The 15,668-nt window shown below is 35.0% G+C and overlaps 1 protein-coding gene and 2 long non-coding RNA genes across 4 annotated transcripts; 1 reads left to right on the forward strand and 2 right to left on the reverse strand.

Moving 5' to 3' along the window:
- Window positions 1–508: 508 nt before the first annotated feature.
- Window positions 509–1,590, reverse strand: LOC110922533. Of its 2 annotated transcripts, XR_004879376.1 has the most exons (6): window positions 1,479–1,590; window positions 1,313–1,392; window positions 997–1,057; window positions 833–889; window positions 632–688; window positions 509–556 (listed from the first exon to the last, which is right to left on the reverse strand). It is a non-coding gene; the product is annotated as an uncharacterized LOC110922533 (long non-coding RNA). The 2 variants fall into 2 exon arrangements; XR_004879375.1 differs by lacking the exon at window positions 509–556 and having other exon boundaries at window positions 568–688.
- Window positions 1,591–2,659: 1,069 nt separating this feature from the next.
- On the forward strand, window positions 2,660–3,816 carry LOC118486662. Its single transcript, XR_004879377.1, has 3 exons — window positions 2,660–3,054; window positions 3,173–3,236; window positions 3,384–3,816. It is a non-coding gene; the product is annotated as an uncharacterized LOC118486662 (long non-coding RNA).
- Window positions 3,817–11,260: 7,444 nt separating this feature from the next.
- On the reverse strand, window positions 11,261–14,349 carry LOC110923789. The gene is made up of 5 exons (XM_022167847.2): window positions 14,151–14,349; window positions 12,628–13,845; window positions 12,394–12,507; window positions 12,121–12,252; window positions 11,261–12,048 (listed from the first exon to the last, which is right to left on the reverse strand). Exons 1-5 carry the CDS (start codon window positions 14,347–14,349, stop codon window positions 11,261–11,263), a joined length of 2,451 nt encoding a protein of 816 aa, XP_022023539.2.
- Window positions 14,350–15,668: the final 1,319 nt, after the last annotated feature.

Below are 15,668 nucleotides of genomic sequence, written 5' to 3' on the forward strand. Positions count from 1 at the left end.
CATATAAACACTGAGGTGATGACATCTAACAACCTAACAGATTATAAAACACTGATGTGATAAATACTGTTACATATAAACACTGTTAACATAAACAAAGGTAGAATAACTGCTGTTGATGCTGAACCACTGTTGTTGTTGGGCAGTGGTTCACCTTTGGTTGATCAGACCTTTGGTTCATCAGTGCTTGTCTTCAACAGAGCTTTGTTCTTCATGAGTGCTTTGGTCTTCAACAGTGGATAATCCTCATCAGTCTTTGTGTACAACAGTCTTTATATCCAACAGTTGTTAGGCAGATCAGTGTTTTGCCTTATTAACTTGTTATAATCACTCTCATTGGAGGAAACTTAGATGGGCAGTGCTTATTGTGGATCAACGTACAGCTTCAACAGCCAGATCAACATCATCTTAATCTCCTTGAGCAATATCCGATATCTTTTCTTCAGTTCTTGGATCTAACAGCTCGAATGTTTACCCTTTTCATCAAAACAAAACCAGTATATATGGCAACAATTAATCTGAAATAAACACATGGAACTAACAGCAAAAAGTGTACCTGAAACAGAATCAACGATTAAGAATAAAAAAAAAACATGAGGAATTAACAAATGCATGGATTAATGAATGAAACTTATCGTGTTGTTTAAGAAAACTCCGTTTAATTGCTCAAATTAAGATGACGGGTGATCTTCAAGTGATTACAAATGAATCAATGCATCAATAAACAGTAAATCAAAATGTTACAAATACCAAAAAATAAATCAGACCAATTGAGGTTACCGTTTATATAACAACAATAATTAAAGTAAACAAAAATTAAGTAACAACCAACCTTAATTCATAAGCCTGAAAATATAAAGTTGCCACATGAATAATCAAGTAGAACTTGCTGCAAAAATAATAAAGTGTGAAAACAATCTCAAAAACTTCTCTGTAATTGAGTAGTAAAGCGACTCAATTTAGTTAACTACATAAACAATCCAACAATGAATTTACCGTCATTCTCCTTCTCTTTCACATTTCCAACTCCTCAACAACCATCCGGCAAAGGTTACTTCTAATCAACAAACAGATTGTGAAAAACAGAGGATCAAGAAACATAGGTGCATCCAACATTACTAACATGGGTGAATAAATCAACAAAACATATTGTGAAAAACAAAAACTACAAACATATCAAAATCAATCTACTCGTAATCTCATGATACAACAAAGCAAGCATCTGAATAAACAATAAAAAATAAAAGACAAAAATCAAAAGCTACAAAAAGTTATTCATGTAAACAATAATAAAAACATTATTACAACATACCAGGGTCACCGATTAACAGGAGGTTGTACAAAAGCGTTCATTGTGTACGATAAGAAACCCTAGGAGAGCTTCTTCTTCTTCTGAAGGTACAAAAGGGTTCATCGTGTTCAGTATAAGAAAATAGATAAAACCAAATAAAATTTCTGAATGAGAAAATAGATCTTACATGATTATTCTGTTCTTCAACTACTCGACGGTACATGATTTAGGGTTTCAAACACAGATGTTTCCAATAGATGTAACCTTTGCCGGACGTTGTTGATAAGATGAAAATGTGAAGAAGGAGAAGGATGAACAGCAGAGAGAAAGGGAATCTTGTATGGAAAGGTGTAGGAGAAGAATGAAATAAGTATTGTGAAAATGTGAGAATAAAGGGCAGTGGTTACTGTTGGGCGGGAAAAGGGGAAAACGATGCCCTAATTTACTGACACGTGGCCCAAATCACTTTCATTTATTATATATAATAGATTTTATAACATGTAACTCTTTAAAAATAATTGTGTTAAAATAATATAAAACAATATCAATCGCACTTACACTCACTAAGCATAACATATTGCTAGTGATTGTGAGAGTGAGTGGTTCTCCTATTTACTTGATGCCTACGTAGCTCAGATTCACATCCACTAGGTATAACACATGCTTTTAGACGATTTTTAGTGGGGAGTGAAGTGACCCTTTCACACCCCAAAAAACCCATGTATGCCGCCCCCATGGCGTGAATTGGGTCAAAATCATTCCAAGCGTGATTTAATTCATGCAACATTTTGTACACACTCCCATGCATTGGTTTGACCAAAGCCTTCAGTAACTTTCTTTCTCTCTAACTATTGGCTTATTTTTTTATTAAAAAATATAAAACTAATTAATGATTGGGTAATTATTGGCAGGGCATAAAAGGGAGGTGGACCATTACACCATTTTTTTTGGTTAAAACTGGCTATACAGAAGTGGCATCACATGACGAAAAAACGCCCCAAAGAGGGGAAAAATCACTATACATCGTTGATAGTCACACTTCTTCTAAGGTGTTGTATGCACATCTTTTTACAAGAAAAAACATTCTTGTAAAACGTATATGTATGAACTAATTTTTTTTAGAGTTAGTTGTCTTTTTCGTCCATGTGATTTGTTGAAAATAACTATCACAGTTCATTAGTTTAGTAATTTTCAAAACAGTACAAGTGGTTTTATTTTTGTATCAATTAAGTCCACTTCGTTAACTCTATCCAATTATCCTGTTAAGTTATTTGTGGAAAGACAAAAATACCCTTATATTAAAATGAGAAGAAACTTATATACCTAACCTACCAACCATACCCTCACACATCGTCGTCATCTCCTTCACATACCCCAGCCCCACACCCCATTGTTATCTTCTACAAAACTTAGGTGGTCGGAGATTGTAGGTGTACCGATCAATGGGAAGTTTGTTAAGGCCATCAGAAGAAGGTTAAGAAGAATAAAGAATAAAGATGTACCATTGCACTGTGACTGAATATACCGTGTGGATTGTTCACTGGGGAAGTTTGCTGTCATCTTCTCCGACGAACTTTTCATTTCCGGTGGATGATTAGAAGCTTTATTGTACATCGAATTCAATGAAATCAAGAAGATGATTAGGTGATTAGCAGCTATATTGAATGAAAGAATTGAATTCTCTTTAAAAGTTTTCATTCTCCAATCCATTGACTGCAAGATGTTTATCTCATGACCCCAGTGATCGACCACCGTGAATTTAGGTAAACCTTTTCGTACATTACTCATATCCACCCCTGTTCCATAAAGTCAAACCTCAACATCTACAACCATATTTTTCAAAACCACTATTAATATAAAAAAACATTGTTAACCATACAGGTGGCAAAATGGGTAGCGTAAAGTGACAACGTCGCGAAGGCGTCATGGACTTGATCAAGATGTAGTAAGTCGAAATGATTCGCTGCCTTCACATCCATTGTGATTGTTGTTGTATAAGAATTGATTGACTGTGGTAGAATTGTTGGACGATTAGCAATTTTATTCACCCTTCTAAAACACTTATTTCTTATCCAATTTACATCTTTTGTAGAGTCTTGACCGGAATTAGGAGCCTCGAGAGCTTGATTTGTGCTCAAATAAGCTCATCTAAAGTACTCCTCAAGATCTTTGTGTTTCTAATAAGCTGAGAATCTTAATTCTATAGAAGATTTTCTTATTTGGATCGATTCTGGATTATGTAGTTCGTCGAAAACTGAGTCAGTGTATGGTGTACGTTTGATTCAGAAATGGATGGAGAACAAAGCACGTTCTAGCTCTTGCGATTCTTGATGTTGTCGTCAGAAACGGAGTCGGTGTATGGTGTGGGTCGGTGGATGTAATGTTTCGTACCTTTGTACTTTCCAATTTTAGGAACTTTTAATCATATTCCATTTCAATCATTGTAATCCGAGACTTTGATCATAATGGAAATTCATATTATATAACTATCATATTAAATTCATATTTATTTGTTATGTAATCAATCATCAAATATATGTGTATGTGTAGAACTAAGATATACTATACATTCGTAATTTCATTTATACTTACATCATACTTATTCCATGCTTGGATACACTTTTCATACTTAAAACAAGTTAAATTGTAAGTCTATCACTTAAAATATAAAAAAAACAAATTCAGGGGCTGAAAATGAACAAAACAAACAAGGTTTGGGATTTTAGGTTCTCGTGTCACGCGATGATCAGACCCTTCCCTCGTCGCGGTCGCACGACGAGGCTTAATCTGTAGAATGTTGTTTCAACAATCCAGGTTGGTCACTTCCCACCTCCATTCACCTCATATCACCTTACAACGACTTAATATGTAGAATGTTGTTTCAGCAATCCGGGTTGGTCACTTTCCCACCTCCAATCACCTTACAACTCCATTAAAACACTACCCCTAATCCTCCATTATAAAACCAAACCAAACCAAACCTCCCACACCTCCATTTCACTTTCCGGACACTTAAATCACTATCTAAACTCTCTCAAGAATTTGATTTGGCAAGTTTAGAACAAAAATTTCAAGTCAAAGAAGTGAGCTTTCAACTCACTTTCTCTTCTCTTCATCATGAATTCTTGCTTCTTCGTCTTGGGGACAACCTCTAGGAGTGTCTCTATAAGTTTGCCATGGTAAAACTAGGTTAGGACATCACCGTTTTTGAGGTCCAAAGGGATTTTAAAATTATGTTTTTATAAAACTTTCATCTTTTATAATTTGTTGTCATCTTTCTTGGAAGGACTCATACCAAACCTTGTTCCCTACTAATCTACATGTTCAGGGGCTTGAGTTAAGGTGTTGTTCCAGGAAGTATGGGGTTCAAACGCACTCAATTTTTGTGTTATGTATTTCTTTTCGTTGTTTACGTTCAAGTGCAAAATGTCGTATTTCCATTTCAAGACAATGTACTTTGGTTTAGTATGAAATGAAATATTGTTTACTTAAATTATTGTCGCAATTAGTACGTTATGAAGTCTCGAATAATCTCGTTTCGTCTGACTTCGATATTTCTGCCATCGGTTAGGGTGTGACAGTGGAGGTCTTTTCCTTCACTGGAGATGAATGGGGTGGAGGTAGAACAACGCCTCGTGATAAGGGGATTAGGGTTTTGTTGGATTAGATGAGTTGCAAATGGTATATTTTACGTTTTAATTAACTTATTATTTCTATTGATAGGGATATCATGGTTAGTTCACACAAAACTAATAGAATAAATAGATGAGGTTAGACAGAATGAATTGTAATAGTTACAAAAGTGAAAATACGCGTTATTTTTAAACCATTTGACTATAATGGTTATTTTCAGAAAAAAAAATATAGACAAAAAAAACATAATTAACTTTATTTAAGTAAATGTAATGAACTTGATAAAAAAAAATTAAACTATAAAAAAGATCTGGAATTTGAATAATCGAATATTAGAATAGGGACAGAATCCAAAAGAATATATGACAAAAGCCAAAAAACAAATGCTTTAAAAACTATGCATGGCATGTTAGCTACGTTGGTTGATTGATACGTATATTAAGAATGACCACTACATGCCAGGTCACTTGAATAAAGCTGCATGCATACCGGCCTTTTCTATACGATATTAAATACTAAAGCTGCATACACACCTCCCCTAGCTTTAGTGCCTGATAATAAATTAAGAGTTATTTTTTTTTAAAGGCAAAGAAGACGTATTAACCATCGTGACATTGGGTGTTTGGCTAGGGGCGGATGTAGCTTGAGAATAGGGTAGCCTCTGCTATCACTTGACGCTCCGGCGTTAGTCTAAATTTTGGAAAAAAATTGATGCTTTTTCGATTTCGCTGCCCCTGTAGAAAAAAGATTTCTCAAACGTTGCTCTTGACATTTTTTCTAGATCCGCCACTGGCTGTGGGCAAGGTCGACTACTCAACCGCCGCCAGCCTCTTGGCTCTCCCAGATGAGCTGAGCGGAAACCTAACCTCCACCCGCCCAAAGGCACGACAATAGAATAATTGGTAAAACCTCGCCTCCCATCCAAGACGAACCGACGTAACCCGTATTCGCCCTTCACCTAGATGCCACAGAAAATAAATAATGGTGAGAGTGAGAGTCGAACCTGGGTCACAAGGAACAACAAGTCTTTTTCCAACCACTCCACCACTACCTCATTGGCAAATTAAGAGTTATTTAATATTAAAATGAGAAGCAGTATTGTTTTTTAAAACTATGATTTAAAAAAATACTTTTTCCTAAAAGATGAGATTTAAGAATTGATATTTTCAAGTTAAAAGAAGAGAGAGAAGGAAGAGTGTGTATGTGAGAGAGGGTAACTATGTGTAAAAATGGTTGTAAAAGTCGTTATACGTTCTTTTGTTGGTCGACTAAGAAGTTGAAACTACTCTGTGTAGGCGGAGAGCACTCAGGGAGTATTTTGACATGTTAAATTAGCAGAAAAAATTCTTTTTTTTAGAAAATTATATATAGATTAAATATAAAAAAATACTAAGATTTATAACAAATACCTGAATATCAATATAAATAAAAAATACATCTTCAAATTGTAAAATATTTCAAAAATAATATGATAGACATATTACTACTTGAAAACTGCTACTATTCTCACGTCAATTTCTATGTGGGTAATTCTTTTATGACGCATTTCCTACGGATTTTCCTACTCCTTTCTCACACAAATGTTTCGTTGGAACACATCAATTTCTACGTGGCTAATCCTTTTATGACGCGTTTCCTAAGGATTTTTCTACTCATTTCTCACACAAATGTTTCGTTGGAATTCTCCTACTTATTTCTCTTGAAATATTTTTTTTTAAAATTTTGTGTTTAAATCAAATATATTTAGATATATTATATAATAATTATTATATTTTAATTTTATTACACAATTCCTACGATTTTTTTTCTTCCTATACAATTCCAACGGAATGTATTCGTTTTCCCTACATAGTTCCTACGAAAATATGTTTTTTCCTACACAATTCCAATTGAATGTATTCATTTTTCCTACACATTTCCTACAAAATTATTTTCTTCTTACACCATTCTAACGGAATGTATTCCTTTTTCCTACACAATTCCTACAAAATTAGTTTTTTTTTCCTACACAATTCTAACATAATGTATTCTTTTTTTTTTCTTACGCATTTCCTACATAACTATCTTTTTTTTCTTACACAATTTGTTTAGTCTTTTTCCTACACATTTCTTATGGATACATTTAAAAATAATATAAAAATACCTGCTTTTTTCCTGCTGAAAAATGCATATTGATAAATATCATTCGGAATATAAATTTAACAAAAACAAATAACATAAATTCGGAGCACATTTAAATTACAAAATCATCTATTGTTAAATATAAAGATCCGGAATAAATAACAAAAATTCCGAGCCCGTTCAATCACAACCACCATTGTTAAACCTAAAGATCCAAAAATAATTAAAAAAACTACTGCTAATGACTAACGAGTGGCTGAAATTTTTTCATAAAGTCTTCAAACTGTTTTTGCCCCTTTTCTTTATTTTCTTTCATTTCTTTTTCTATCTATTGCGCTCTTTGCTCCAACTCTTTTCTAGCATCCTTTTCATTTGTAAGTTCATTTTCCATTTCAACTCGAACTTTTTCAACCTAAATTACTACAAATTTCCGACAAATGGTTAAAATGAAAACGAATTCCTTCGGAAGAAATACGTTGGAAATTTCCGACACGTTTCCTACGCATAACAATTTGTGGCTTTTTTGTCGCTCTTTTTGTCACAAAACTAAGACCGTTTCTTGTTCGTTGGAATTTCGTGGGAAAAGTGTTCGCATTTTCGTTTGTAGAAAATTTTGATAGGAATAGTAGCACTTTTCTAGTAGTGTATGAATTATGTTTTATTATGTTTTTTAATCAAACTAGGCCCGAGTTAACCTACTAGATCCGATTTTGGCCGAGGTTGACAACGTTTGATCAATTCCAGGTAACTATGTGGAGTTAAAAAATATCGTCTTGACAACCTACCTTAGGCTATGGGGTGTGGGGGTCACGGATTGGAACATTATTTCCACATAGGATCATTAATTAAATGATATACCACCCCCTCCTTGATTGATGGTTCCCATGGATTAAACCACGACCCTCCCATTTGATAATTTTAAGACAAAAATAAATTAAAAAAAAATAAAGGGGATAGTGGTTTGGGACTTTGGGTCATGACCACACCCTTAGGGTAGTTGTTTTGAAGGGTGGATTAAAGATGGATGACATGACGCCTATGTGGAGGGTCATGGTGATCATGAGGGTCATGATCACACCGTATAGCCTTATAGCGATTACCCGGTCTCAGAGACCTTGTTTTATAACTTTGGCAAAAACACATCAAATGAGGTCAGTTTATAAAACCTTTTATCTCAAACTTTTATTAAATCTAACTTGGCCCTTCAAATAAACACATCACTTTTATATCAATTCCCTTATTTCAAAACCATCAGACCAAACACACAGTAATTCATGACAACTGGTTGAAAAGCTAGTTAACAAGGTTTCTATAATTAAGGAATGATTACAAATAGTCCACTACTCTCATACTCCCCCCTCTTTGTTTTATTATACTAAGACCACCCGTAGTGGTTAAGAAAAATAATGCCCCCATCATAGGACATTATCTAATACGTGTCATCCCAATCAGCATAGGGCGTTATTGCAAAAGTGGCGTAGTGAGAATAATGCCTAATAATGCCCCTTCCAATCATTAAAAAAAACAAAAAAACAAAAAAAAAACCAATCTATTCTCTCATTGGCCAGTCAAACCAAAGTCAAGCCATCACAATCCCATTTTGGCGTTTTAATAAACACGCCGGTAACATTTTTTTTCAAAAATAACGCCGGATAACGCCCACCGTAATGGGGGTGGGGGCGTTTCCGGGCGTTTTTTTTTTTCAATTTTTTATAAAAAAACGCCCCACTACGGGTGGTCTAACAAGGTTTATATCGTGACGACAGACTTTTCAAACTCGTTCTAAACGCTTCAGATACAAACTTGTTAAGTTACACATGACTAGCCTCTTTTTATGTGTTTTACACAGGGGTGGACCATGTATATGGGTGGGTGGACGGACGCACCCCTTAAAAATTTAGTGTATTTTATAGGCAAAAAAAACTAGACCCTTTAAAAATATTGTTGAACCCCTCATCCGCACCTCTAGAAAATAATTCATGGGTCCGCCATTGGTTTTAGATAAAAGTCTTTCAACAAACTATATAACAATTCAATATAAACATTTTAAGAATTTATCTTAAAAATGAATTATATATGTATAAGTTAATATTTACTTGCAAAAAACTTGTCCTAAATCTTCTGTTATAGATAAAATATTATTTAATTATATGACAAATTGCATTAAAATAGTACAATTTATATGTATTTAATTGATGAACGAATACTAATTTATATAGATTGATCACAAAACTTTTAAAAAAAACCTTACGCTGGGAAAAGATTATTATTTATCTCTGTTTATTGAAAAATTGGCCAAATATAAAAAGGGTACCTAAATGTCGCACTTTGGTTTATCATTGAACGTATTGTACTCACATAATGTGTCCATCGTTGTTAAGTCGATAGAGTAAATTGGCATTAATTGTGCCTACTGGGTCATTCTCGGACGTAAATTGTACCAAATTTCACATGCGAAGATTGTTTAAATCGGGTAATTATACATACCTAATGGGTCACACATCTGCCATAAGTTGTACTCATCCAAGACACGTGTCATTCTCTTTATTTGTCCCAATAATAGTCGTAAACTGGAAGGAGGGGTCACCATCGAACACATACATTGTGTCCCAATGCCGTGTGTCAGTCTTTTATTTGTCCATATTTATTGTGATTAGTGAGCCTAAGGCTATAGGGTGTGGTTATGACCCTCGTAACCATCATGACCTTCCATGTTAGTACCATGTAACCCACCTCTAATCCACCATCCAAAACCACTACCCTAAGGGTGTGGTCATGACCCAAACCACTAGCCACTTATTTATTTTAATATATCTTTGTCTAAAGAAAAAAGAAATGATTTGTTGAAAAATGGAAAAGAGGACCATGGTCGCCATGGTTTAATCCATGCAAACCATTGTGGATCAATTAAGGAGGTGGTGTAGCATTTCATTCATGTTCCTATGTAGCAAATCATGTCCCAACCATAACCCTCACACCCTATAGCCTAAGAATGTACGTATCTGGTGAAAATATTAAATGTTGATAAAATATTTAATTTGGACAATGTTTATTTTGGAAATTATTCTGATCAACCTTTTTATGCGACTTTTTTTAATCTTATATTCACTACCGCTGCATATATATGTATATATGATGGGTATGTTTGGTAAAAGTAGCTGGTAGCTGGAAGCTGATAACTGGTGCCTAGAAGCTTGTAGCTGGTAGCTAGTATCTGTAGCTTTTTAGATATATTTTGTGTTTGGCAGATTAGCTGGAGCTTTTAATAAAATATATAAAATGACCAAAAGGGACATAACTAAAAATTTAGAAAGTTGTTAGATTAAAAAGTTCCTTATTTTTAGAGGTTAAAATAGTCATTTTTCCCTAAAAGCTTGTAGCTCCTTCTAAACGCTACTAGTAGTAGCGTTCAACCAAAAGCTTCAAGCTCCTTCAACCAAACAAGACTTTTTATTGAGTAAGAACTTTTTCTTAAAAGCTTAAAGCTAGAAGATTCTAAAAGCTCCATACCAAACATACCCGATGTCGCAAGACACTTTCTAAAAGTTTGTGCCATTTTAAGAAACAAATCGTATCATTTAGGGGTGTCAACGTTCATAATTTTAGTTGAATTTAAGAAACAAATCGTATCATCTAGTGATATCAACGTTCATGATTTTAGCTGGATTTAACTGTAAGGAAAGAAGTAATCCAAATATGCATTAACTAGGTTAATGCCCGCGTAATACGCGGGCTTCAACCAAAACCATATTATTTACTTTGAAATGAAATGTTGTGTACAAATACATACATTGGAAGAAAAAAACAGAAAACTATTCAAATGCCGGAAAAAACTTCCTTGTAGACTACATTTGTTGTTTTACTCGTTACATTCTCATCTTTGTCTAGTATAAGCAACTTCACACCGGCTCTGCTTTTAACTCTTGATAACGCAACATAAAGCTGACCATGTGAGAAAACTGGATATTTCAAATACAATCCAACCCTTGATAGAGACTGTTCTTGACTTTTATTTATAGTCATTGCAAAACATACATTTGAGGGGAATTGTCGTCGTTGAAACTTGATAGGAATTCTTTTATCCGACGGTGTCAAACTGATTCATGGAATAAACGTTCTGGTCCCTATGTTTCTGCCGGATATAATCTCAGCCTCTATAACACGTTTATAAAGTTTAGTAATCCGTAGTCTCGTACCGTTGCATAAACCATTTTGTTAATCAATATTACGAAGCAACATTACAGGTATATCAACTTTAAGGACTAATCGATGATTAGGCAGACCAGAAATTTTAAGACCATTCAGAACATCAGGAGAATATAGTCTCGCATGTGCTTCATTCTTTGCTTGATCAGTTTGATAAATACTATCAGAACTCAGATACTCCACTTCATCGCCAGGAAACGAAGCAAGTAATCTTTCACTAATTTCTTGAACAACCTCGTTTGTTGGTGCTAGTATAGCTCTTTCAGTAAAATAATCTTTATCTTTGTACAGTTGGAGAAGTGAAGGATATACAAAGTCGATCAGATCTGACATAGGATCCTCAGAGCACTTGATTAACAAATCTTCAGGAATATCTATAACCACCTCACAATCGTTACTGCCACCAATTTTTCCCTCCCCCAACTCGAGCAACCAATTCGCAAAAGCTTTAATCTCTTTTATATCAGATGCGTTCGCTCCTACGGTTAACCTCGTGTTTTTTGTTAACGTAAGGACCTTGCAACTACTCCAAATATACGACGAAGTGATTGAAGCATTAACGATTTCTCGCCTACTGCCATTTGGTACAACCGGAAGTATCTGTCTAAAGTCACCACCGAACACCATAACTTTACGACCAAAGGTCATCTCACATTTGAAGATATCTTTCATTGTTCGGTCAAGTACTTCAGACGCATGTTTATGATTCATCGGTGCTTCATCCCAAATTATCAATTTCATTTTCCTTAATAAATCAGCAACGTCATCGTCCGGTTTAATAAAACACATCGAGCTTTCTGTTAAATTCAAAGGTATATGAAACCTTTAATGTGCAGTATGTCCACCAGGTAACAAAAGAGATGCGATACCACTTGATGCAACATTAAGTACAATATCTCCTTTACATCTAATAGATGCAGATAATGTCTTCCACATAAACGTCTTACCAGTCCCTCCGTAGCCATAGACGAAGAACACACCACCAGCATTACTATTAACTGCTGTAATTATCTCATCAAACACTAAACGCTGCTCATCGGTTAGGCTTCTTAAATTATTATCAAACTCGATGGCAGTAGCGCTTACATCGTACCCAAGCTCGTCAGCAATTTAACGGTTGTCTGCTGAATATATTGACTCACTGTCGGGTTGAGCCATAGACGGAAACCGACTTAAACTTGAGTTGTTACGTAATAAGTAACGCTTAATTTCCAGCAACGTTAGGTTCCTTATTTGTTCTTCTGGAAGAGACAAACCTATTACAATTATATGAAAAAATTATTTAATTATTAAAATTCTTATAAATAAAAAATGAATTTCATAAACACTTATATATAAGACATAACTGTGAAAATATTAAATAACAATTTGCGTACCTTCGATCCTCAAAAGCTTTTGACGATTGTATAAAATACCATCCGAAAGGTACTCCCATGTGTTTTCCCAAACATGTTCCGGCCTTGATAATGTATTAGACGCCAACATTGTAGCAAATAGATTACGAAGATAGTATCCTGAACCTGTGTAGTATGCCTCTTTGATAGCTTCTATATACTCCTTGTCGTCGTCTAAAAGGCCTCTAGCGTAGCACGCATCTCTAAATGTTGGGAAGACTTCTCCATTCACAGTACGAATCTCTTCAAAAGACTTAGGCCCTTTTACCTTATTAAGAAGGATTCTTAAAAAGTAAGCCTCGCCCATAGAAGGATTAACACAGTGAATTCGACCAATGCTTTTGCCTATTATCCGCTTATCCCATACCCTTTCATGCAGCTTCCAAACAAATTTAGTAGGGAACTCAACGTAAGTAAGACTGCGTGCCAACGGATCTTTTTGGTTCTTTTCCATCCACCCCAAAAACATCGTAGAAGCAACAGATGGTTTATGAAGAACACTATCAAGATCGTCATCAGGGCCGTATACAACGTTTTGTTTATCTGGTAGATGAGATGGAAGCCTCATTACGGATGGATATCGGTAATGAACATCAAATGCAAAGATGCGCCATGTAGCATCGTAAGCCGATAGATATCTGCAATCGTAATACTCTTTGATTTCATCTTTGCTATCTTCAAGCTGACCTTCATCGGCATTTTGTACATAACCAAATCCTGCCCTATCTGGTCCTTTGTTAATGTATTTAAACAAATACTTTATGGACGCAGCCTGGTTACACCATTCGACGTTAATGTGAGCCTGATAACGTCTCAAAAGGGTTTTGCTATACGGAACCACGCTTCTGTTATCAAGCTGAATACCAGATTTCTCAACAAAAAATCCTGAATCTGCTCGTCTATATACCGGATAACCATTCGAATCTAGAGTAGTCTGCTCAGAGAACTTCTTTGGAAATTTCTTCGAACAGGTACCTTCTACCATACACGGACAATTTGGTTTTGCAACACCACAAGGACCGTGAATCATGTAGTCGCTGACAAGATTATACAGATCTGGATCTAAGTTTTTGGCAGGTATCTCGGCAGAAATAAAGTTGTCAACATGGTCAACCGAAGGAAGCTTGCTTTCGTCATTTAAGAACAGACAGATATGGGCATGAGGTAGACCTCGTTTCTGAAACTCTATCGTATATACAACTGCAATAGGATAATTAATATTAAAATACTAATTTTTTTAAATTATGGTTATCAACGTAGCAACCAAAAAAACTATAATAAAGTAATTCAATTAAATGGATGCTTATCTGCCGATGCGTTTCCGAATAAAGATTTCTCTCGCAAGTCTTTTATTATTGCGTCAAGCTTAATTTTGGACAATCGACATAGAATGTCCAGTCTATCCTCCGGATTAATGTTCTTGTCCTTTAGAAATCGTTTAATCTCCGGCCATTTTGGATTACAAGTTATCGTAATGAAGAAATCGGGGTAACCAAACCATTTACAAATAGCCATCGCATCATAATAATTCTCCTTCATATAACGCGATCCTCCGGTAAACAATGACGGTAGTAGTACGCGTGTTCCAATATTTGACATATCTGGATTACCATTTTGTCCAAGCTTCTTAAGGTTCTCATATGTCTCAGATCTCAGATTACTTTGTTGTAGACGTATGAATAGTAATCGTTCACTTTTAATCATCGTATACACGTCAACCAAGAACTATTGCAAAAGTCTTCGAGCATTGAGAATCAAAGAGAAATGTTTGACTCTATCTTGAACATGGTAAGCAAAATACTCTCTCACTATACATTTTGACTCTTTCTTCTTCATTGATGCCCTTCCTTCTCTATGAAGAACATCAATTCGGTAACCATCTTCACCAAAAGGGAAAAGCAGTGGATACTGAAGAGTGAGATACGATGGATGAAGCTCGCTAATACGCTGTAAACCATCTTTCTTTGACTCAACAATTACATCACGATTATCAAGAGCATCCTCAATGTCTCCAACTATAAGCGCAGCAACTTCGGACGACGTTGGTAGGTTGTATGTACGACCATCTTTAGACCTATTTGCCTTAAGTCGTAGTTTTAGGTCAACATGAGGATTATCAGCCAACCGATCTCGTACACGCCTATAAGTTTTCACCAGCTGATTATTTGAATCTAAAACCACCTTAAGATACTGTATGAGTTCAGTGTCAAGCAAATCAGAAGTTGCGGAAGCTGCTTTCTTTGAGTTACTATAATGCAATTGCAATACAAAAGCGAAAGTATCAGTAAGTGTTTATATAACATAAAACCAATAATAAATCAAACAAAGAAATAATGAAATGGTTTGAAAGGATACCTAAGTACGGTTTTCCGATTACACACTTCATTATCTGTGTCGTAAATGTAAAGCTGCGCAAATTTTGGTTCAGCACCTTCTTTAGGAAGAAGACTTCCCAATGAATGATAATTCTCGCCACTAATTCGGTATACATACGGAGCATATCCTCTATTTATCTTTTAATCAACTTTACCACCCATTGAAGTGAGGGCAAACATAGAATTAAAATGACGAATATTCAGTTAGAAATGCTTGCTCTTGTTGTCTAAACTGTTGAAAAGATTTTAATATTCCTCACACGTCTCTTTAAAATCTGGAAGATGTACTTTTCCATAACCACAACAAATCGTGTAACTTGTTCTTCCTAAGTAAACCCTTCCTTTTCCGACTTCAAATTTCCATAGCTTAGCGTTACATACGCCACATACAACTACTTGATCTCCATGATTCAAATAATCTATTATACAAAAATATAAATATCAAATTGTGATCATTGTTACAAAAATAATATAATGAGGTTCTTCAAATGAAATTTAAAGTAGTGAGTGTGTAAGCTACTTACTATTAGAAACTCCTTTATATGGATCTTCAGCTAATTGTTGAGGAATAATAGGATCGTCGGAAGATAAGTCAACCATTGGGATAGGAAGTACGCAGCGACCTTTATTAGACAACCTTTCTTTACC

This window comes from Helianthus annuus, chromosome 14 (assembly GCF_002127325.2).
Source record: "Helianthus annuus cultivar XRQ/B chromosome 14, HanXRQr2.0-SUNRISE, whole genome shotgun sequence".
NCBI classification, from domain to species: Eukaryota; Viridiplantae; Streptophyta; class Magnoliopsida; order Asterales; family Asteraceae; genus Helianthus; species Helianthus annuus.

What these genes read in the sequence shown, in the direction of transcription:
- LOC110923789 (XM_022167847.2), bottom strand. Translation starts at nt 14,349, where the DNA reads ATGATTAAAAGTGAACGATTACTATTCATACGTCTACAACAAAGTAAT. An exon ending in TTATGATGCGATGGCTATTT is followed by an intron (nt 13,846 to 14,150) that starts GTAAATGGTTTG and finishes ATCCTATTGCAG; the next exon opens with TTGTATATACGATAGAGTTT. An exon ending in ACTTAATGTTGCATCAAGTG is followed by an intron (nt 12,049 to 12,120) that starts GTATCGCATCTC and finishes TGAATTTAACAG; the next exon opens with AAAGCTCGATGTGTTTTATT.